General features: G+C 45.5%; 1 protein-coding gene across 1 annotated transcript in view; it reads right to left on the bottom strand.

Annotated features, from left to right (window-relative positions):
• Positions 1-22,975, bottom strand: part of atp2a3 (ATPase sarcoplasmic/endoplasmic reticulum Ca2+ transporting 3) — a 200,482-nt gene that overhangs the window by 44,592 nt on the left and 132,915 nt on the right. The window contains exon 9 of the mRNA XM_073053837.1: positions 168-256. Within this exon, the coding sequence (XP_072909938.1) occupies positions 168-256 (89 nt within the window). The remainder of the gene's footprint in view (positions 1-167; positions 257-22,975) is intronic.

The raw sequence follows: 22,975 nt of genomic DNA, 5'->3' as shown, positions 1-22,975 counted from the left end.
GGCCATGCCCAATCCCTCATTCCTAAGGCCAAGTGACAGGATGAGTAACCAGTCATTGGTTCAGTAAAACCAATGGTCTACTTGCCAATCACCACTTCATGCCAAGGGCACCTCCAGAAGATGCTGATATTCAGAGAACAGAGGAGGTATTACTCAGGTATACTCACACTTCTCCCTCCGGGGCATAGGTTGATCCTGTGATGTTGAACTCGTGCAGATTACAGCTAGACCCCGTCACCGACTCGACAATAAACATCTGCGACACAGGGAGATTAGATTCAGGTTAGCATTTTCCTGAGGATTTCATTGCTTGTATCAGGCCACACATTCCTTCCCAGCTGTTCCCTCACCTTCTCAATGTCAGAAAGTCCCTCCAAGGCCATTCAGCCTGCAACCTGCCCCTCACATGCTCTCTTAGCCATGGAGAACCATCTCTGCCCTTTGATCTTTCAGGCACAATTTTCTTATTTGTGTCCCCAAGTCCCAGTGGTAGCTGATGCAGACATATTATTTGTTCCACATTCAATACATTTATTTTGCTGCTTCAAACCCTACCCTAGTCATGGATTTGCTTTACTGTATTTCTACATGATAGAAAAAGAGACACTTCAGAATCAGAATCAGGTTTATTATCACCGGCATTGGTCATGAAACTTGTTAACTTAGTTCAATACAATACATAATCTAGATGAAAAAAAAATGATAAATAAGTAAATCGATTACAGTATACACACATTGAATAGATTAAAAGTCTTGCAAAAACAGAAATATATATTAAACAGTGAGGAGGTGTTCAAGGGTTCAATGTCCATTTAGGAATCAGATGGCAGAAGGGAAGAAGCTGTTCCTGAATCTCTTCCGGCTTCTGTACGTTCTACCTGATGGTAACAGTGAGAAAAGGGCATGCCCTGGGTGCTGGAGGTCCTTAATAATGGACGCTGCCTTTCTGAGACAGCCCATTAAGTCCATGTTGGCTCTTTGGGGCAATCACATCACCCAATAAATTTGCCTTGTAACCTATTCTCCCCACATTCCACTCAGCTACCCACAGATTTTATCATTCAGCCACGCACGAGGGGCAATTTACAGCAACCAATTAACTTCCCAAACATTGACATCTCTGGGACAAAGGAATAGTACCCAAGTTCAAGATCAAACCTGGGTCTCTTCCAACTGCACCACTGCATTGTCAGAGATCAGGAGCTCTGTGTGCTGGCAGCTTCCTGGCACACTCCATACCAACAGATTCAGCTACTGCCTGTTCAAAACCTCAGTGGTACCAAACACTGGTTTTAAGTGGCACCTAATGCCAACTAGAAGCAGACTGTTGTCAGTGTGGAATGGGATGCAGCTACACGCTTAGGAATGTGAGAATTGTGTGCATTTTCTATGGATAACAAGTATTTAGAGGAAAAGTAGTCTTTATAGAAATGGGATAGGTTTCTGTGAAAGCAGTATTTGCCAAGCTAGACTTGGCTCGTGATTATGTAGAACTGACACTACAACCAGCATAATATCCACTCATACACTTCTGCAAAGGGGAAGTTGGAGCTCACAAGAAGACCAAGAGCATTGTGTATAGAGAGTAGTCAAGGAGACTGGAATTGAAACATTGATATTGCTCAGCCAGCCACAATCTCCAGTGGCAGAGATATTGGAAACCTTGTCTCCCAGTGAATGAATGATCATAGAAGGATGGAGCCTACCTGCCCCAACATCCCTGCTGGTTCTATGTATCAGAAATCTGGCCAATCAAATATTGTCCATCTACTCCCTTTAACCCTGAACATTCCCTCCATTCTGAAATTTATCCAGCTCTCCTCTGAACAGTACATTCTGTCTCCAGTGCATCCCAGATCGCAACCACTCCTTGTGTAAAGGGTTTGTTAATTTGTTTCCTTTACTAATCCCCTTCATTCTGGATCCTTTTTCTACTCTGACTGGCTCCTTCATGATTCCCTTCAAACCTTTTCTACTTCAACCCCAACTTCCGCAAGTCTATCCACACAGCTAATTTCCCTCATTCCTGGAACTATTCTGTTAAATCTCATCTGCACCCTTTCCAAAACCTTCACCTCTTCCCAGAACTGTCCTCCAGTAGTTGCCGAACAGTTTTTTATAAAGGTTCATCATTATTTCCTTGCTCTTGCAACCTCTGCTTCCCTTTCTCAGACCACTTTCTCAGCTATGCCATCTCCTCCAAAGTGCGCTCCTTTCAGACTTCACATTTCTCAATGTTAAACACCATCTGGACATTCCACCAGCTCTTTGCCATTTCCTTCACCACCCTCCCAATAGTTCATGGAGTTTGGGACAGAGTACTTCACAGAGAAGGATCTGCAGGAGTCATACTGTATTTGAGAAGGTGGATGGGCTAACAACCAAACAAGTTTAAAGACCAATGCACTTCCATGTTAGCAGTTGAGACCTCTCACCGTGGGAAGGTGCAAATCCCTTGTAGCACATGGTTGTGAGTGCAAAACACCACAATTTGTTTCTGATTTGATAATGTCTGCAAGGTATCCTAGTGGTCATTACAAGACTTACATTCCATGACCATTGGACATAGGAGCGGATATAGTCCATTGGGCTGATCAATCCTACTCCACCATTTCATCATGGATAATTTATTATCCCTCTCAACCCCATTCTTCTGCCTTCCTGTAACCTTTGACACATTGATTAATCAAGAACTTATCAACCTCCACCTTAAATATATTCAATGACTTGGCCCGTGACAAAGAATTACACAGATTCACCATCCTCCAACTATATTTTTTTCATCTCTGTTCTAAATGAAACTTCCCTTTATTCAGAGGGTGTGTCCTCTGGTCTTGGACTCCCTCACATTCTTTCCACATCCATTCTATCTAGCAATTTCAATATTCTATTAGATATTCTCTCATTCTTCTAAACTCCAGCAAGTACAGGCCCAGAGCCGTCAAACCCTTTCATTGCTGGGATCATACTCATGAACCTCATCTGGACCCTCTCCAATGCCGGCACCTTTTCTTAGATAAGGTGTCCAAAACTGCTCACAATGCTCCATATGCAGTCTGACCAATGTCTTATAAAGCTTCAGCATTACATCCTTGTTTTTGTATTCTGGTACTTTCAAAATTAATGCTAACATTGCATTTGCCTTCCCCACCATCGACTCAATGCACAAGCAAACCTTTAGGGTATCCTAAAGGAATGATACTCACTTTTGCCTCCTGACACTCGCATTTCTGGCATTCTGTTAGTGCCTTCCAAGCGAAGACTGATATAAAATATTTGTCAAGTTTATCTGCTATTTCTTCCTCCCCCATTGCTATCATTTTCCAGCTCTCAACTATCCACACTCGACTCTCTTTTACTCTATATATATCTGAAGAAAAGTTCCTCTTTAATATTAATGGCTAGCTTACTTTCATATTCCATCTCTTCCTTCGTTATGACTTTTGAGTTGCCTTCTGTTGGTTCTTAACAACCTCCCAATCCTCTAATTTCCCACTAATTTTTGCTGTATTATAAGCCCTCTCTCTGACATTTTTGTTGCCTTTGACTTCCCATGTCAGCCATGGTTATATCATCCTGACGAAGGGTCTCGGCCCGAAACGTCGACAGCGCTTCTCCCTATAGATGCTGCCTGGCCTGCTGTGTTCCACCAGCATTTTGTGTGTGTTGCTTGAATTTCCAGCATCTGCAGATTTCCTGGTGTCTGCCTTTAGAATACTACATCTTCTTTGGGATGTACCATCCAAATTGTTCCCAGAAACTTCTGCCATTGCTGTTCTGCTGTCACCTCTGCTAGCACCCTTCCAATCAACTTTAGCCAGCTCCTCTCTTATACTTATGTAATTCCCTTTAATCCACTCTAACGTTAATTTTAACTTCTTCTCTAAAAGCAGGGTGAATTCTATCATATTATGACCACTGTCTCCTAAGGGTTCCTTTACCTTAAGCTTCCTAATCAATTTACATAACACCCAATCCAGAACTGCCTTTCCCTAGTGGGCTCAACCACAAGCTGCTCTAAAAAGCAGCCTTGTAGACATTCTACAAAGTCTCTGTCTTGGGATCCAGCGCCTACTTGATCTTCCCCAAATCAACCTACATATTGCAATCCCCCATGACTATCACAACATTGCCCTTTTGACATGCCGTTTCTATCTCCCAGCAGCCCACATCCTGGCTACTGTTCAGAGGCCTGCATGCAACACCCAGCAGGGTTTTTTTTTTAACCCTTGCAGTTTCTTAATTCTACCAAAAGGATTCTACATCTTTAGAACCTCTGTGACCTCTTTCTAATGATTTGATCTGATTTAATTTCATTTCTTTTTCCACGCAGTTAAGGCTTCAAAAGAGGATGAAATCCATCGACATGAGTTTTCCTTGAGTGTGCCATTGTAAGCCAGCATCAGGTAACAGTCTGGTGGATTACTTGCCAGCAACATCCAGTACACTGCAGCTTATCAAAGAGTTGTGTTAACTGTGGTTAGCTGCAGTGGAGTAATTACATTTCCCATGTGAAAAGGCAACTCTGAGAAGGGGCAGATGATTTGTGTGAGAAACACGCCAAAACCCATGGACAAACACCTTTCCCAAGGCTGAGTGATCCAGCCTGGACCCTACTCCAGAAACACTGACGTCATGGATATGGCAACGGACTCGCTTTTCAACGTGGATTTAACTATTAAGGAACAACCCTTGCGTAAAAATGGATTCAGAGCTTAGAGACGGAGTTAAGACATCTTGTATTTGTACGGGATCTCTGTATCCTCAGGACATCTCCGATCACTCCCAGCCATGAATCACTGTTGTCATGCAGAAAAATCTAATTTGTGCACAGCAGGCTACCAATACAAATGATGAAATAAATGAGCTGAGTCAAGGAGTTAATTTTTAAAGTAACACTGCTTAGGTGAATAGGAATTGGTCAATTTCCTCTGTTCTTCCCCCATAAAAACCTTTCTACATCCAAAGGTGGACAGGATCCTTCGTCTCTTGCATCAGAAAGATGCCAATGCAGCTTCTGATGGCCTCTCTGCACTGTATCATGGTATCAGCCAACAGTTTCCTTATTCACAGAAGGTGTGCACTTATAGCTCAGTACCAATTACTGTGTGATGTGCCCGCCCTCGCCAAAGCAGGATACAGACTTAACCATCTTGCTTTATGATTGGAGTCACAGGGGAAGCAGACTAGGTTGTGTATTTCCCTGCCTCTCCAAAGAGCTGGTAGCTTTTACGAAGACAGACACCAGTACAGACTTTGGGCAAGGAACTGAAATCGAGGCCAATGGTCATATTGGCCAAGGTCTTGTTGAAGGGTAGACAATTCAAACAGACATAATACCTGCTGTTTTCATTAACGGGAGAGTCATAAATCAAGGGAACAAAGCAACAAGCACACAATCTTTAAAATGAGGTGGGTACGAATGATCTTCCCTCTGGGGTTTATAAGAGTTATTAAATTATCTTCTCTTTGGAATTCTCTGTCCCACAAGCTGATAGAGGTCAGACCACAAGCTGGAAATGGATAAATACATATTTTTTTTTAAAATCGAGGGATTGAGTTTACGGGAACAAGCACAGAAAAGGAAGTGAGGATTAGACGCAGTCATGATGAAGGGAGAAAGGCCTGGGGGGGGGGGGGGCGGGCGAGTGGCTCTAATTTTATGTTCTTCGACACTACTGCAGTTTTTTTAGCTCCAAAACCATCAGAACACATTGCAGCACTGAGGGAGGGGCTCGTCATTCACACATGCCCTGACCGCTGTCTTGATTGGGCACAAAATCCGAGTTACCCCCGCACTGTAGCCAACACCTCCAAAGAAAGACAATTGCATTGCCATTTGTAGGGACTTGCTGTGCACAAACTAACTACTGTCAGGGGAATGACTACACGTCAAAGTACACAGCAGTTGTAAATTGCATTGGTTTGCCCTGGAGTTAGGATTGTGATATTTAAAACACAGCTTGCTCTGCTTTCTAAAGAATTGGTAACCCAGTCAGCGATGACCATTCTCGTGGAACACAGCCTGCAATGTTGCCCTGTCTCCTGCACTAGATTCATGTGTGTGATTGCTTATGAAGCATAGAAACGATGGCTGAGGAACAGACGGTTCAGTGCATCTACCTCATGGTATACTTCCACCCTCCCCCATCTTGCCTCATCAACACACTCGCCCACTGCAGTGATCCTTGTGGTCGCATGCCTCAGCCAGTCCGTGTATGAAGCCACAATACTTAAGCAAAATAACTAGTGAAAATCTGCAATAAAAAACAGAAACCCTCAGCAACTGAGACATGTAGTTGACATGTTAATGCAGATCCCTTCCCCACAGGTGTTCTCTGAGTTACAAAGTGTTTCTGGGAGCTTTCTGCTTTTGATCCATTCTCTGAACGAGCACGTGCCTCTCCGCACGTACAGGGTCACTGGTGGGATCTAGTCCAGGTTTCGCAGCAATGCATTTGTTTCACACTGGGCCCATGACTAGATTCATTCTGAGGGAGAGGAACACCTTAGAGGGAGAAGGTAATGCCCTTGAATGAATTTAGTTTTTTAATGCTGTGGTATTTCTTATACTCATACACTTTCATATTTATTTTTAAAATTAAATATTTCTTGTGCTGTACAGCTGCCACAAAACAAATTTAATGGCATATGTCAATGATAATAAATCTGATTCTGAAAATGTTTGAACAGTATAATTAGTCTTTAAATGCTAAAGTGACTCCAATGATTTTGCAAGTTTTGACAGCCAACAAGCTCTGAGGGTGGGGGGTGTTGCTTCTGCAGGGTGGGGGGTGAGGATGCTGTGCTGGATGTCAACAAATGAAGCCCTTCTCTGGGCACCAAGTTGTCTCTGAAGTCAGGAGCAGGTGGCAAAATGCCAGCAGGAACCATGGCATTGAATGGCTTATGTCCCTGCCAGAAGTTCCAGTCTCCCCAGAGTTGCTGGCTAGTCAGAATAGGGAAGTGACAGCCACATTTCACAACCGGATTGGAGTGATGACGTGACAATTTGTTAGTCAGCATGGACTCCGACCAGTGCAGCAGGGTGGTCCAAATGTTGCACTTGCTCCTCGCTGACTCGCGAGAGAAATGAGGATTTCAGAAACAGGACACAATGCCCCACATTGAAGGTGTGTTCACTCCTGCTCTGAGAAACATGTGGCAGGGAGGGTACGATGGTAAAGAGACGACTGAACTCCGTACCAGCCACTGAATGCGTGATTGATGTTTCCAGTTCTGGATGGGCCTCATTTTCTAAATGGGGAAATTTCAGCATCTCAGCTTCGGCAGGCAGGCTGCTGCTCAGATTAACAGGTCAGGTAGCACCCACAAAACAAAATACTGCTCATTATGTTCCCTCCTAATTGCTGAGATCCTCCAGCATTTGTGTGTGGTCCAGCACCATGATGCTTCTGAGATTGCCCTGCACTCACACAGAACAGCAACAGGCCCTTCAGCCCATGATGGTGTGCTAACCTCTTCTGCCTGTACATTGTCCTGTTTAGTTACACTGTCTGATGTGTGGAGCAAAGATAAGGTTCAGTCCTCCTTCCCGAACCCAGCACATCCTCATCGCCCCTGTCCACCTGCTGCACTGGAGGAGGAGGTTCGAGCACTCCCTCACTGCCCTGTACAGCAGGAACAGATTTGAACATCGCCTGCACAGGCCAGACAGAATTGAACATGCTCTCACAGCCTGCTGAAGCTCACTTGGCGTAAGTTTATCCAGTGGCCCAACAGAGCAATCTTCATGCTGTGTTGGAGCAGCCCAGCCCTCGACTCCTGCCTCAGACGAGGTTGTAAACTGGGTAGACGAAAGTTACTTTATGTTGCGATAAATCAGTCTGGGATCAGAACCAGGACGGGGCAGTGTGTGCTGGCTCTCTGTCGCATGGTGCACTGATACCCTCGTCACAGCTAGAGAAGGAGAGAGGGCAAGGAATAGGCAGAGGAGGAGGGGTACAGGGTATCATGGAAGCAACTGTGGTTCAAACCCTTCCTGTTAGATAAATCGCAGAGGCAAGTATGGTCTGGCCTCACTTCAGCAGCTCAGTCAGTGGTGAGGGCTCCGAGCTCTCCCTTCCAGCCCCATGTCACTTGCAGTGATCTTACGCCAGTGAAACTCACAGCTGATTCACTCACCATCTACTCAAACACATTTAAAAGTGACACACTAAATGGATCACTGAAACACATTAATGCTGGAGAGTAAATCAGCATTTGCCTGTGTTCAGTTCCAGCCTAAAGGAATACCCCAGTGAAATGGTCATCTCATTACAGGAAGGATGTGAAAACTTTGGAGAGGATGCAGAGGAGATTTACCAGGATGTTGCCTTAGTTAGATACTCTCTACGACGGCAGTGCAGAATTGCACAAGTATGTACTGGGGAAGATGGAATTTTAACAACTGCCACAAGAAGTACATTCTCTGCCGAGCGTTTGTTTAAATGAAGGCGATATGGTTCCTCTATGTGAGATGAGGTCTTATGAAATAATGATGCCCATCAACCTGAAGGTTGAAACTATGCTAACAGTAGTTCAACCTGAAGGTTGAAACTATGCTAACAGTAGTTTTGTTGATGAGTGGGTGCAGAGGAGACATCTAAAAGTTCAAAAAGTAAACTTATTATCAAAGTACATATACATCATGTAACAAACCTTGAAGTTTGTTTTCTCATGGGCATTTATAGTAAATACAAAGAGACGCAATAGAATCAATGGAAAAACTGCAAAGTTGGACAGGCAACCAAAAGACAAAAAATTGTACACATATCAAATAAAAAGTAATAAATATTGAGAGCATGAGTTGTAGAGTTCTTAAAAGTGAGGACATAGGTTGTGAAATCAGCTCAGTGTTGTGTTGGGAGAAGTTATCAATTCTGTTCAAGAGCCTGATGGTTGAGGGGTAATGGCTGTTGCTGAACTTTGTGGTGTGGGACCAAAGCTCTTGTACCTCCTTCCCGTGGCAGTAGCTAGAGAGAGCGTGCATAATGGTGGAGTCTGTGATGATGGATGCTGTTTTCTGCGACAATGCTCTCTGTAAATGTGCTCAGTGGTGCAGAGGGCTTTACCTGTGATGGACACCTGTAAGCACTACCTTTTGTAGGGTTTTCCACTCAAGGCCACTGGTGTTTCCATCCCAGTCCGTGATGCAACCAGTCAATATACTCTCCACTGCGCGTCTATAGAAGTCTGTCAAAGTTTTAGAACACTTGCTGAATCTTTGCAAACTTCAAAGAAAGTAGAGGCACTGCTGTGCCTTCTTTGTAATGGCAGTTACATGCTGGACCCAGGACTGACCCTCTAAAATGATAATGCTGAGGAATTTAAAGTTGCTGACCTCCTCCATCTCTGATCCTCTGATGAGGACGGGCTGATGGTCCTCCGGTTTCCTCCTGCAGTCAATAATCAGTTCTTTGCATTTGCTGACATTGAGTGAGGGGTTGTCTCCCTCTTTTATGCTGATTCACCACCACACTTGGTTGAGCCAACACCAGTGGTGTTGCCAGCAAACTTAAATATTGTATCGGAGCTGTACTTAGCCTCACAGAGAAGGATCAAGTGAGTAGAGAAGGGGGCTAAGCACACAGCCTTGTGATGCACCCGTGCTGATGGAGATTGCAGAGGACATATTGTTGCCAATCCAGACTGACTGGGGTTTGCAAGTATGGAAGTCGAGGATCCGGTTTCACAAAGAGGTGTTGAGGCCAATGTCGTGGAGCTTATTGATTACCTGCGTAGCAGTAGGCAGGTAGTGCAGGAGTCCCCTGAGGTCATCTCCCTCTTAAACAGATATACTGTTTTGGATACTGTTGGGGGAGATGTCTCATCAGGGGAAGGCAGCAGCAGCCGAGTTCATTGCACTATGGGTGGCTCTGCGGCACAGGAGGGAAGGAAAAGGAGTGGGAGAGCTATAGTGATAGGGGATTCGATTGTAAGGGGAATAGATAGGCGTTTCTGTGGCCGCAAACGAGACTCCAGGATGGTATGTTGCCTCCCTGGTACAAGGGTTAAGGATGTCTCTGAGTGGCTGCAGGACATTCTGGAATGGGAGGGTGAACAGCCAGTGGTCGTGGTGCACATAGGTACCAACGATATAGGTAAAAAATGGGATGAGGTCCTACAAGGTGAATTTAGGGAGTTAGGAGATAAACTAAAAAGTAGGACCACAAAGGTAATAATCTCTGGATTACTACCAGTGCCTCTTGCTAGTCAGAGTAGAAATAGGAGGATATTTCAGATGAATACGTGGCTTGAAAAATGGAGCAAGGGGGAGGGATTCAAATTTCTGGGGCATTGGAACCAGTTCTGGGGGAGGTGGGACCGGTATAAACAGGACGGTCTGCACCTGGGCTGGACTGGAACCAATGTCCTAGGGGGGAGCGTTTGTTACTGCTGTTCAGGAGGCTTTAAACTAATGTGGCAGGGGGATGGGAACAAGTGCAGAGAGACAGAGGGGTGTAAAATGAGGGTAGAAGCAAAAAGTAGTAAGGTGAAAAGTAAAAAGGGCAGGCAGGCAAATCCAGGGCAAAAAGCAAAAAGGGCCACTTTTCAACATAATTGTATAAGGGCTAAGAATGTTGTAAAAACAAGCCTGAAGGCTTTGTGTGTCAATGCGAGGAGCATTCGTAACAAGGTGGATGAATTGAATGTGCAGATAGTAATTAATGAATATGATATAGTTGGGATCACAGAGACATGGCTCCAGGGTGACCAAGGATGGGAGCTCAACATCCAGGGATATTCAATATTCAGGAGGGATAGACAGGAAAGAAAAGGAGGTGGGGTAGCATTGCTGGTTAGAGAGGAGATTAATGCAATAGAAAGGAAGGACATTAGCCTGGAGGATGTGGAATCGATATGGGTAGAGCTGCATAACACTAAGGGGCAGAAAACGCAGGTGGGAGTTGTGTACAGGCCACCTAACAGTAGTAGTGAGGTTGGGGATGGCATTAAACAGGAAATTAGAAATGCGTGCAATAAAGGAACAGTAGTTATAATGGGTGACTTCAATCTACATATAGATTGGGTGAACCAAATTGGTAAGGGTGCTGAGGAAGAGGATTTCTTGGAATGTATGTGGGATGGTTTTCTGAACCAACATGTCAAGGAACCAACTAGAGAGCAGGCCATTCTAGATTGGGTACTGAGCAATGAGGAAGGGTTACTTAGCAATCTTGTTGTGCGAGGCCCCTTGGGTAAGAGTGACCATAATATTGTGGAATTCTTCATTAAGATGGAGAGTGACATAGTTAATTCAGAAACAAAGGTTCTGAACTTAAAGAAGGGTAATTTTGAAGGTATGAGATGTGAATTAGCTAAGATAGACTGGCAAATGATAATTAAAGGGCTGACGGTGGATATGCCATGGCAAGCATTTAAAGATCGGATGGATGAACTACAACAATTGTTCATCCCAGTTTGGCAAAAGAATAAACCAGGGAAGGTAGTGCACCCGTGGCTGACAAGGGAAATTAGGGATAGTATCAAGTCCAAAGAAGAAACATATAAATTAGCCAGAAAAAGCAGCACACCTGAGGACTGAGAGAAATTCAGAGACCAGCAGAGGAGGACAAAGGGCTTAATTAGGAAAGGGAAAAAAGATTATGAGAGAAAGCTGGCAGGGAACATAAAAACTGACTGTAAAAGCTTTTATAGATATGTGAAAAGAAAAAGATTGGTCAAGACAAATGTAGGTCCTTTACAGTCAGAAACAGGTGAATTGATCATAGGGAACAAGGACATGGCAGACCAATTGAATAACTACTTTGGTTCTGTCTTCACTAAGGAGGACATAAATAATCTTCTGGAAATAGTAAGGGACTGAGGGTCTAGTGAGAAGGAGGAACTGAGGGAAATACATGTTAGTAGGGAAGTGGTGTTAGGTAAATTGAAGGGATTAAAGGCAGATAAATCCCCAGGGCCAGATGGTCTGCATCCCAGAGTGCTTAAGGAAGTAGCCCAAGAAATAGTGGATGCATTAGTGATAATTTTTCAAAACTCCTTAGATTCTGGATTAGTTCCTGAGGATTGGAGGGTGGCTAATGTAACCCCACTTTTTAAAAAAGGAGGGAGAGAAAAACTGGGGAATTATAGACCAGTTAGTCTGACATCGGTGGTGGGGAAAATGCTAGAGTCAGTTATCAAAGATGTGATAACAGCACATTTGGAAAGAGGTGAAATCATCGGACAAAGTCAGCATGGATTTGTAAAAGGAAAATCATGTCTGACGAATCTTATGGAATTTTTTGAAGGTGTAACTAGTAGAGTGGATAGGGGAAAGCCAGTGGATGTGGTATATTTAGATTTTCAAAAGGCTTTTGACAAGGTCCCACACAGGAGATAAGTGTGCAAACTTAAAGCACATGGTATTGGGCGTATGGTATTGATGTGGATAGAGAATTGGTTGGCAGACAGGAAGCAAAGAGTGGGAGTAAATGGGACCTTTTCAGAATGGCAGGCAGTGACTAGTGGGGTACCGCAAGGCTCAGTGCTGGGACCCCAGTTGTTTACAATATATATTAATGATTTAGACGAGGGAATTAAATGCAGCATCTCCAAGTTTGCGGATGACACGAAGCTGGGCGGCGGTGTTAGCTGTGAGGAGGATGCTAAGAGGATGCAGGGTGACTTGGATAGGTTAGGCGAGTGGGCAAATTCATGGCAGATGCAATTTAATGTGGATAAATGTGAGGTTATCCACTTTGGTTGCAAGAACAGGAAAACAGATTATTATCTGAACAGTGGCCGATTAGGAAAAGGGGAGGTGCAACGAGACCTAGGTGTCATTGTACACCAGTCACTGAAGGTGAGCATGCAGGTACAGCAGGCGGTGAAAAAGGCAAATGGTATGTTGGCACTCATAGCAAAAGGATTTGAGTATAGGAGCAGGGAGGTTCTACTGCAGTTGTACAAGGCCTTGGTGAGACCGCACCTAGAGTATTGTGTGCAGTTTTGGTCCCCTAATCTGAGGAAAGACATTCTTGCCATAGAGGGAGTACAGAGAAGGTTCACCAGATTGATTCCTCGGATGGCAGGACTTACATATGAAGAAAGACTGGATCGACTAGGCTTATACTCACTGGAATTTAGATGATTGAGGGGGGATCTTATTGAAACGTATAAAATTCTAAAGGGATTGGACAGGCTAGATGCAGGAAGATTGTTTCCAATGTTGGGGAAGTCCAGAACGAGGGGTCACAGTTTAAGGATAAAGGGGAAGCCTTTTAGGACCGAGATGAGGGAAAACTTCTTCACACAGAGAGTGGTGAATCTATGGAATTCTCTGCCACAGGAAACAGTTGAGGCCGGTTCATTGGCTATATTTAAGAGGAAGTTAGATATGGCCCTTGTGGCTAAAGGGATCAGGGGGTATGGAGAGAAAGCAGGTACAGGGTTCTGAGTTGGATGATCAGTGTTGAATGATGAGCTGTAGTCAATGAAGAAATTCCTGTTCAGATCTTCACTGTTCAGATTTCCAGTGTTGAATGAAGAGCCAATGAAATGGCATCTGTTGTTGACCTGTTGTGACGGTTGGCAAATTGGAATGGATCCAAGTCACTTCTCAAGCAGGAGTTGATATGTTTCATCACCAACCTCTCAAATTACTTCAACACAGTGCTACAGAAGGTTTGCACATTCTTCTTGGGCACTGGCATAATTGAAAACTGTTTGAAGCATATGGATACCTCAGACTACTGAAGCGAGAGGTTAAAGATGTCAGTGAACACGCCAGCCAGTCTATTAACACATGTCTTCAGTACACAGTCTGGGCCAGGAGCTTTCCACCGGTTCACCTTCCTGAAGGATGCTCTCACAACGGCCTCGGGGGCCAAAAGCAGGCCCTGTGGGAGTTTATGAAAATGTCTTTTTTTTTAAATCAATCAAAGCAAGCACAGGAGGCATAGAGTTCCTCTGGCAGTGAAGCTTCAGTGCCACCCATGTCGCTTGGTAAGAGGTGATAGCATTCAAGGCCTGCCAGATCTGTCGAACATTTCTCAGTGATGCAAGTTTGGTCATGGATTGCCACTTTGCATACAAGACGGCTTTCCAGAGATCGTACCTGGACCTCTTGGTCACCAGACCTGTATGCCAATGATCTTCATTTCTCCTGAAGTCGAGGACCATTTGAGGGCAGTTGGCTCAAGGTTGTTAATGAGTAAGGATGTTAAAGGTTACAGTGAGAAGGCAGGAGAATGGGATGAGAGGGTAAATAGATCAGCCATGATTAAATGGCAAGAGCAGACTTGATAGAATAAATGGCCTAATTCTGCTCCTTTATTTTCTGAGCAAAGGTTGTGCAAGTTCAGACTTTCTTCTTTGGAGGTCAGAGGATGAGAGGCAACGTGACAGAGCTGTATAAGAGAGACAGAGATAGAGTGGACAACCAGTGCCTTTTTCCCAGGGTGGAAATTTAAAGATGATTGGAGAAAGACATAGGGATGTGTCAGAGGTAGTTTTTTTTTAAAACACTGAGTGGGGCTAGAGATAGAATCAGGAACATTAAGGAAATTTTAGACAGAGTGGGGGTAGTATTAGAATCAGAAACATAGAAAACCTACAGCACAATACAGGCCCTTTGGCCTACAATGCTGTGCTGAATATGTACTTACTTCGGAAATTACCTACGATTACCCATAGCCCTCTATTTTTCTAAGCTCCATGTACCTATCCTGGATCCTCTTAAAAGACCCTATCGTATCCGCCTCCACCACCGTCACCAGCAGCCCATTCCACGCACTCACCACTCTGAGTAAAAAACTTACCCCTGACATCTCCTCTGTACCTACTTCTAATCACCTTAAAACTGTGCCCTCTTGTGTTAGCCATTTCAGCCCTGGGAAAAAGCCTCTGACTATCCACATGATCAATGCATCTCATCATCTTATACACCTCTATCAGGTCACCTCTCATCCTCCGTCAATCTAAGGAGAAAAGGCCGAGTTCACTCAACCTATTCTCATAAATCATGCTCCCTAATCCAGGCAACATCCTTGTAAATCTCCTCTGCACCCTTTCTATGGCTTCCACATCCTTCCTGTAGTGAGGTGACCAGAACTGAGCACTGTACTCCAAGTAAACAACATTAAGGAAATTTTAAATACAGTGTAGGGGTAGTGGTAGAATCAGAAACATTAAGGAAATTTAAAAGATTCTTAGACAGATTCATGGGTGAAATGTGCTTTCTATGAAAACAAAATCGAGGGATGCACAGGATTGACCTTGGGCTAGGTTAAAGAGTCAACACAACAGTGAGGGCCGAAGGGCCTGCTCTGTGCTGTTCTATGTTCCAATACAGAGACACCAGTCAGGCTGCCTTCACAGGGTCGAAGGGCAGCACAGCCCTGAAGGCTATTTCGCCCCTCAGGTGTGCAGTGATTCCTTAGAAAGATGTCCCAGTTGACCCCACTCTCCACTCCATCCCACAGGCCTGCAGTTTTTTTTAAAGAATTCAGGAGGTCAGGCTGCACCAGTGGGAAATAGAGCCAACATTTCACTTTGAAACCTTTCACCTTGAGGCAGTTCTGTCCAAGGGTCTTCAACCTGAGACGTTAGCTCTGTCTCTCCTCCCCTAGTTGTTGCCTGAGCTGCTGAATGTTTCCAGTATCCATAGTAAATCTGCACTCATTCTTCATCCACACTGCAGCCAAGTCTTTATTTCCTCTTGTCAGCACTATGCGCTATTTCAAAGGCTGCTCTCTCTCTCTCTGTTTGTGCTGTGAAGGGAATAGCTCCAGCAACTGTGACCCCTCGTCCCTGGAGGTACTCCAGTAAATCCTTTCTTTCCAACCCCACCAGCTGTGACGTGCAGAACTGGACACTGTTCCCCAGACGGTAGGACGCAGTGTGGTGTGAATACACTCAGCTTTCAGCTAAAGCACAGGGTCCAACAGATGGTATTAAACTCTACTCTCCTCTGGTCATTCAGTCCCTAACAGAGGCAGAGATAGGATTATCAGGTGAAGGTAGACACGGTCCTCAGTGTTTATCATGCACACATCTCCGGGTAAGCAGGAGGTGCCTGGCTTCGGGAAGACCCCACTCATGTTGGTCTTTCTTTTAAGAGCTTATTACTCTCACAGAGCACCGCACGGTAACAGAGACAACTTAAATATTCCTTGTTACTTATCCATGAAAAGCCAAAAATATTTGCTTTGCTATGTCATAATAAACAGGAAACACTGCTGCTTTCCCTGCTCAGCCCGGCCGGACCCGCCTGACTTGTACCTCATTTGTCACAACAACCTCAGCAGCCAGGAAAATCTTCAGAACGTTAATAATTCAGGAAGACAGAATCCTTGCAAAGACTGGATAACATTTCCTGGCAAGGCGTTGTTGGGGGAGTGTGGACAACTGTTACCTGTCATTGTTGCTGAGTTGGAGAGAACCTTTGCAGAGACAAGCCCTGGTACATCGGGCTCGGGGCACAAGCGTGGGAAAGGAAGGTTGGGAGCAGTCAGTAAGGGCAACATAGGGATTCAGAATCAGATACAGTTTTCACATCTACATCGACACATACATTGCTTGTGTTGACTACCAAGGATGTGCTGGGAACAGCCCACAAGGGAAACACGAACTAGACCAGTAAGAGGCTCTCAGCGCGTGGCAGGAGCGGTCACAGAGAGGTTGCAGGCCATCTGCTGGAGCTAGGGTTACTTTTGAGGCATGGGCTGTCTACGTTGCCCTCTTATTTCCCTGAGACAGTCAGGAGCTGGCAGTGGGAAGGGAGCAGAAAGGGTGATCCATCACATGTACCCAAAATCCTGGCAGCAAGGAAACCAACCTCCCTCAGCACGCAGTGGGAACAAGGCATGCAGAGGAAGTACCTGCACCCAGTTAGTATCCATGGCGTGGGGGAGATTGGAGACTCAACCTCACAGATCCCTTCTGCTGAAAGTCAGTGACTTTCTTCCATCCCCCTCACTTGCAGGGGTTTCGGGGAGACACTGGCCCTGAGATCCATTCCCTCACCTTCACACTACTGAGGGAGTGCTGTGTCCTCACAGAGAATAAACCAGAGGCTACATGCTCTCTGCGGGATAGAAGGACCAGGTCATCGCTGGGGTGGATGGAAACACATGAATGTGTATTGCTTACTCCTCAGCCACCGTCAGAGAGAGTGAGCATCTCATCATAATTTGAGCTGGCTTCTTGTTAGTATAAACACAGCAAATTCTGCAGTTGCTGGAAATCCAGAGCAACACACACTAAATGCTGGAGGAACTCAGCAGATCAGGCAGCATCTATGGAAATGACGTATTGGGCCAAGACCGTTCTTCAGGACTGAACAGGAAGGGGGAAAGAAAGGGAGAAGATTCCGGAATAAAAAGTGGGGGAGGAGGAGGAGGACAGCAAGAAGGTGATAGATGAAGCCAGATGGGTAGAAAAGGTAAAGAACTGGAGGTAATAGGCAGGTGAGATGAGGCAAGAGGTCAGAGCGGGGAATAGAAGAGGGGAGTGATTTTTTTTTTTAAACTGGAAAGAGAAATTGATATTCATCCATCTGGTTGGAGGCTACCCAGACAAAATATATGGTGCTCCTCCACCACCCTGAGGATAGCCTCATCGTCACACGGGGCATTAATTCCTCCCGGCACTTATTCCTGTAAGTGGCCAAAGTGCTACATTTGCTCCTTCACCTCCTCCCTCACATCCATTCAGTGTCCTCACTCTCACCTCCATTCAGGGTTCCAAACAGTCCTTACAGGTGCAGCAGCACTTCGCCTGGGAACCTGCTAGGGCCGTCCATTGTGTCTGGTGCTCCCAATGCAGACTCCTCTACATCGGTGAGACTGCTTCGTCTATCACCTCTGGTCTACCCACCAAAAGCGGAACTTGCTGGTAGGCAAACATTTTAATTCCCATTTCCATTCTGACGTGTCGGCCCATGGCCGCCTCTAGTGCCAAGATGAAGACTCCCTCAGGGTGGAGGAGCAACACCTTGTATTCTCCAACCTGATGGCATGAATAGCGACTTCTCCTTCCAGTTAAAAAAAAGTTTCCCTCCCTCTTCCTCTATTCCCACTCTGACCTCTTACTTTTTCCTCACTTCCCCATCACATGCTCCTTCCCTTTCTCCTATGGCCCACTCTCTTCCCCTATCAGATTTCTTTCTCTCCAGTCCTCGACTTTTCCTACCCACCTGGCTTCACCTGTCACCCTCCAGCCATCCTCCTTCCTTTCCCCCCACCTTTTTGTTCTGGTGTCTTTCCCCTTTCCTTTCCAGTCCTGAAGAAGGGTTTCAACCCAAAACTTTGACTCTCTATTTCCACAGATGCTGCCTGATCTACTGAGCTCCTCCAGCATTTTATGGGTGTTGCTTTGTTATTAAGATGTTGGCTACGTTGCTACAGTAACTCTGCTCAACAGTGCTTCAGTGAGTGTGGAATACCACAACCATGAAAGACATTGTGCAGATGCAAATCTGAGTATTGAGTATAGAAGCTTGATGTGCCCTTGCAACCTAAGATGTTCTCATGGGCCATTGGCAGTGTTGGACTGCTACGTTTTTCAAATTATTGGATCATAAAGCATCTCATTTTTAAATGACCTTTTATTAAGATGTTACACTGTACTGATGACAAACTTCCTTTGAAACTTATAGGGAAGTCAGAAATCAAAACCCAATGAGTCGAAACAGAGTACTATTGACGGGTCCCAGAATAGGAGGAAAAGGGACTGCTCAGCTTAAATGGAGTGTGAGAAATTAGGTCCCAGTATACAGGAAATCAGAACCTGGTGAGTTTAAAAGGAGCATGGGAAAAGAAACCCTGGTAGATTATGGAATGGTGGGAATGAGGCCCTAGTGAACTTACAGGCAACACAGAAAACAGGGCCCCAGTGAGTTTAGAAAGCCAGATGCTGAGCTATCAGGATTCCCAAACAATGTGTCTTCTGGTACATTGTGCTAGAGCAGAAATAGCAAAAGATGAATGACTGAGCAAACCTGAGGAAGTGCGTTGTGCCCTGTGGACACGATTCTCATTCTGTTTAACCATTAGCTCATTCACCTGAATGAATGGTGAGTGAGGCTGTGCAGAATGCATGGCTATTTTGACCAGTATATCTGACCTTCCTACTAACTCGTACACGGACCCTGCAAAGACAGGGTGAGCTCTGGCTTGACAGTACACAGGGGCTGGAGGCCTGCTACATCACAGGTCACTCAGTCACACCCAGTCTCACGACGTGTAGTGTCTGGGATTATATAGGCAGTGATCAATGCTTCTGTAACAATTAAAGGGAAGAGGAGGGATAAAACTGGCAGAAGAACAGGAAACTTTGCTTTTAGCTCAGACAAAAGAGTGACTTAAAGCGATTAAGGATTCCTTGGACTTGAAGACAGTGAACTACTGGACATTTTCTATGTGGTTAAGCACCACAGCTACTCCCCCACGCATGATGCCAGTTTCTGATAGGTAGAGCTGACAAAAGCAGGGGTAAATCATTACCACGCCTTCAGGATTACCCTGGAGAAAGACAGAACAATTCAGGAGGAGAGGAAATATGGTTTTGTCTCTAAAATTGTTAAGTACTGTGGTGGCTGAGGTGCACGTCTGGGCCAGGAGGTGTAATCACACCTAGAAGGAACCATCAGGAGGCGTGAACACACCCAGAGGAACCATCAGGAGGTGTGAACACACCCAGAGGAACCTTCAGGAGGCGTGATCACACCCAGGGGAACCTTCAGGAGGCATGATCACACCGAGGGGAACCAGCAGGAGGCGTGATCACACCGAGGGGAACCAGCAGGAGGCGTGATCACACCGAGAGGAACCATCAGGAGGCGTGATCACACCGAGGGGAACCTTCAGGAGGCGTGATCACACCGAGAGGAACCATCAGGAGGCGTGATCACACCGAGAGGAACCATCAGGAGGCGTGATCACACCGAGAGGAACCATCAGGAGGCGTGATCACACCGAGGGGAACCATCAGGAGGCGTGATCACACCGAGAGGAACCATCAGGAGGCGTGATCACACCGAGGGGAACCATCAGGAGGCGTGATCACACCGAGAGGAACCATCAGGAGGCGTGATCACACCGAGAGGAACCATCAGGAGGCGTGATCACACCGAGGGGAACCATCAGGAGGCGTGATCACACCGAGAGGAACCATCAGGAGGCGTGATCACACCGAGGGGAACCATCAGGAGGCGTGATCACACCGAGAGGAACCATCAGGAGGCGTGATCACACCCAGAGGAACCATCAGGAGGCGTGATCACACCCAGAGGAACCATCAGGAGGCGTGATCACACCGAGGGGAACCATCAGGAGGCGTGATCACACCGAGAGGAACCTTCAGGAGGCGTGATCACACCGAGAGGAACCTCCAGGGTTGGGAATCATCAGGAGGGGAAGTACAGTGTTTGGCAAATATTTGGGCACTTTGCCCAGTGCCATATTTGACTGGGGCGAGCCTGACAAATGGGGCAGTGGGAGGGGCACCTCTACTCCATGCGTTCTGGTTCATGCAATGTCCAGTCTTGACTTTGTTCATGAGATGTTGATCAGAGCTCTGTGTCATGAGTTCCAGCTAGTGAAAAGGGTCATTGTGAAGGGGCTTTCTGAGTGAGCGTAGAGGTCTCTCTTTCACACCTTCTCTGGATTCCTGATAGCTTTGGAAGATAAATTCAACCTCTGACTATTTTTGAAAGTCCCTTTAAAAGTAGTAGCAAAGTCACTATTGCTACTACTGTCCAAGTTGCTGCCATCTTGGACAATGACTCCCATCCACTCCATAATGTACTGGTTAGGCACAGGAGTACATTCAGCCAGAGACTCATTCTACCGAGATGTATCACTGAGGAAGTCATTCCTACCTGTGGCCATCACACTTTACAACTCCTCCCTCGGAGTGTCAGACACCCTGAGCCAATAGGCTGGTCCTGGACTTATTTCCACTTGGCATGATTAACTTAGTATTATTTAATTATTTATGGTTTTATATTGCTATATTTCTACACTATTCTTGGTTGGTGCGGCTGTAATGAAACCCAATTTCCCTCGGGACCAATAAAGCATGTCTGTCTATTTAAGGTAGAGATTGTTAAGGAGTTAACAGTTAAAGGGAGAAGGCTCAAGAATCAGCCCTGAATGAATGGCAGAGCAGACTGGTGTGCTGAATGGCCCGACTGTGCCAGGTCGCCTGGTGCCACTTCCCTCCTTGCCGAGGTTGAACAGAACCAGTGGTGGGTCACTCACAGATCCAACACTCACGGTGGGGATTTGAGGCCCATTCCCTGGTGACAGGGTAACGTAGTTAACAAAAACCTGGAGTCTGTGCAGGAACTCCCAGGAAGATTGGGTGGATTTAGACCCTGTGACAATGAAGGATCAATCATATACTGACAAGTCAGGATGGTGTGTGACCTGATGGGGAAGTACAGGTGGTGCTGCCCTTACCCTCATTTCCATGCAGTGTGATGGTAGTCAGCTCCTCGCTGGCACATTGTAAATCAACTCTGTGGGCCTGGAGCTGAGCAGTCATTGTCGGCAACTGAAGATTCCAGCCCTCCATATTTACTGACATCTAATGCCTCATCTCAACAGTGGCAAGGAAACCTCTATCTGAGCATTAATGATCAGGATTACGCAAAATTAGTTTACAAAATGACCTCAACTACAAGACCCTGAGTGCAGCTACTGCACGAATTACTCCTGGAGATTTCGAATCCATCAGTAGTAAATGGAAGAGGCATTTTAATCCACTCCACTCATCACTGCTTTGTCAACCTGACTTGCCCATTGCTTGGCTCATTATACAAGATGGATCTCTAATCAATATGTCATTTGCAGAATCAATTAACTTTTTACTGACATTCAGATCAGAGTCAAATTATCCCTAAAAGTTTCCAAGTGACTATGGAGAAGGCTGTGATCCAGCAAAGAGGCCACACCATCACACTAACGACCAGGCTGAGAGCACAGGCAGAATCCTACACGATACAAGGCAACCATAATTATTACTATTGTCTTTGCTCGGTAAAAATCAGTGCAGCAACAAGCTTTGAGAGATAAAACAGAGGGATTATCGTTTAGGAATCACTTCAAAGCAGCAACCTTACCAGAATGGAATCAGACAGTGGCATGTGGGTCGATGATCCTCACCCACTGGAAAGTGAATGTTTCATTACAATACAGAGCATCCAGTTCCCATTCTGATAACCACATCGAATGGGTGCGGTATGCCTAACTCACAACAGGCTGAGAGTGTTACCCTAACTTACTTTCAGACAGACTTGAGAATATGGGATACGGGATTCACTCAGCCTCTGTACCTTGACACACACCTGTCCAGGGCTAGGCAGAAAGTACTGTTTCCCAGTTCTTCCCTTCCCCACCGCGATTTTGCAGAGACTGCTCCACAAGGATTGCGGAGTCTGGCTGGTAGCAGAGCAGCAGAAAGCCACCTTGTGTTAGAGCCGGCTTTCTGTTAGGTACACGCAAAGCACGCCCTTCCCACGAAACAGGACACACGGTGTGCCCTAACCTCACCTCGCACTCTGTATCTGTTGAATTTCCTCAGGATGTTGCAATGAAACCTGATTAAATGGGAAGTTTGAAGGATGGTTTGAACACCCCTGGAATCAACTTTCACTTGCAGACCATGGGTCCAGTGACAAATTCTGGGATGTGCTTCCTGTGGGGGACTACATCTGCTGCCCAGTTTGTGGAACATATTGTCTTAGTCTGGACCTTTTTTTAAGCTCAGTACTAATCTGAGGCTCCATCATCAGGATGGAGGAAGGCAGAAGATTCCAGAATATTGCAGAAAGAACAGAAATTCCTCCCGCTGCCCTTTTCCAACCAACATCATGGAAACAGATTATCTGATTGATATCACAATTTTGTTGAATAAGAGTTGTCATATTTATCCACAAAAAAATGTTAAATCAATGCAAGTTAATTCATTCTTTTCAATGTAACCGGCCAACAGTGGAAGTGACCGTCAAGTGGGCCGTGTT

This window comes from Hemitrygon akajei, chromosome 8 (genome assembly GCF_048418815.1).
Source record: "Hemitrygon akajei chromosome 8, sHemAka1.3, whole genome shotgun sequence".
In the NCBI taxonomy this organism is placed as follows: Eukaryota; Metazoa; Chordata; class Chondrichthyes; order Myliobatiformes; family Dasyatidae; genus Hemitrygon; species Hemitrygon akajei.
This window is presented reverse-complemented; position numbering and strand designations above follow the sequence as displayed.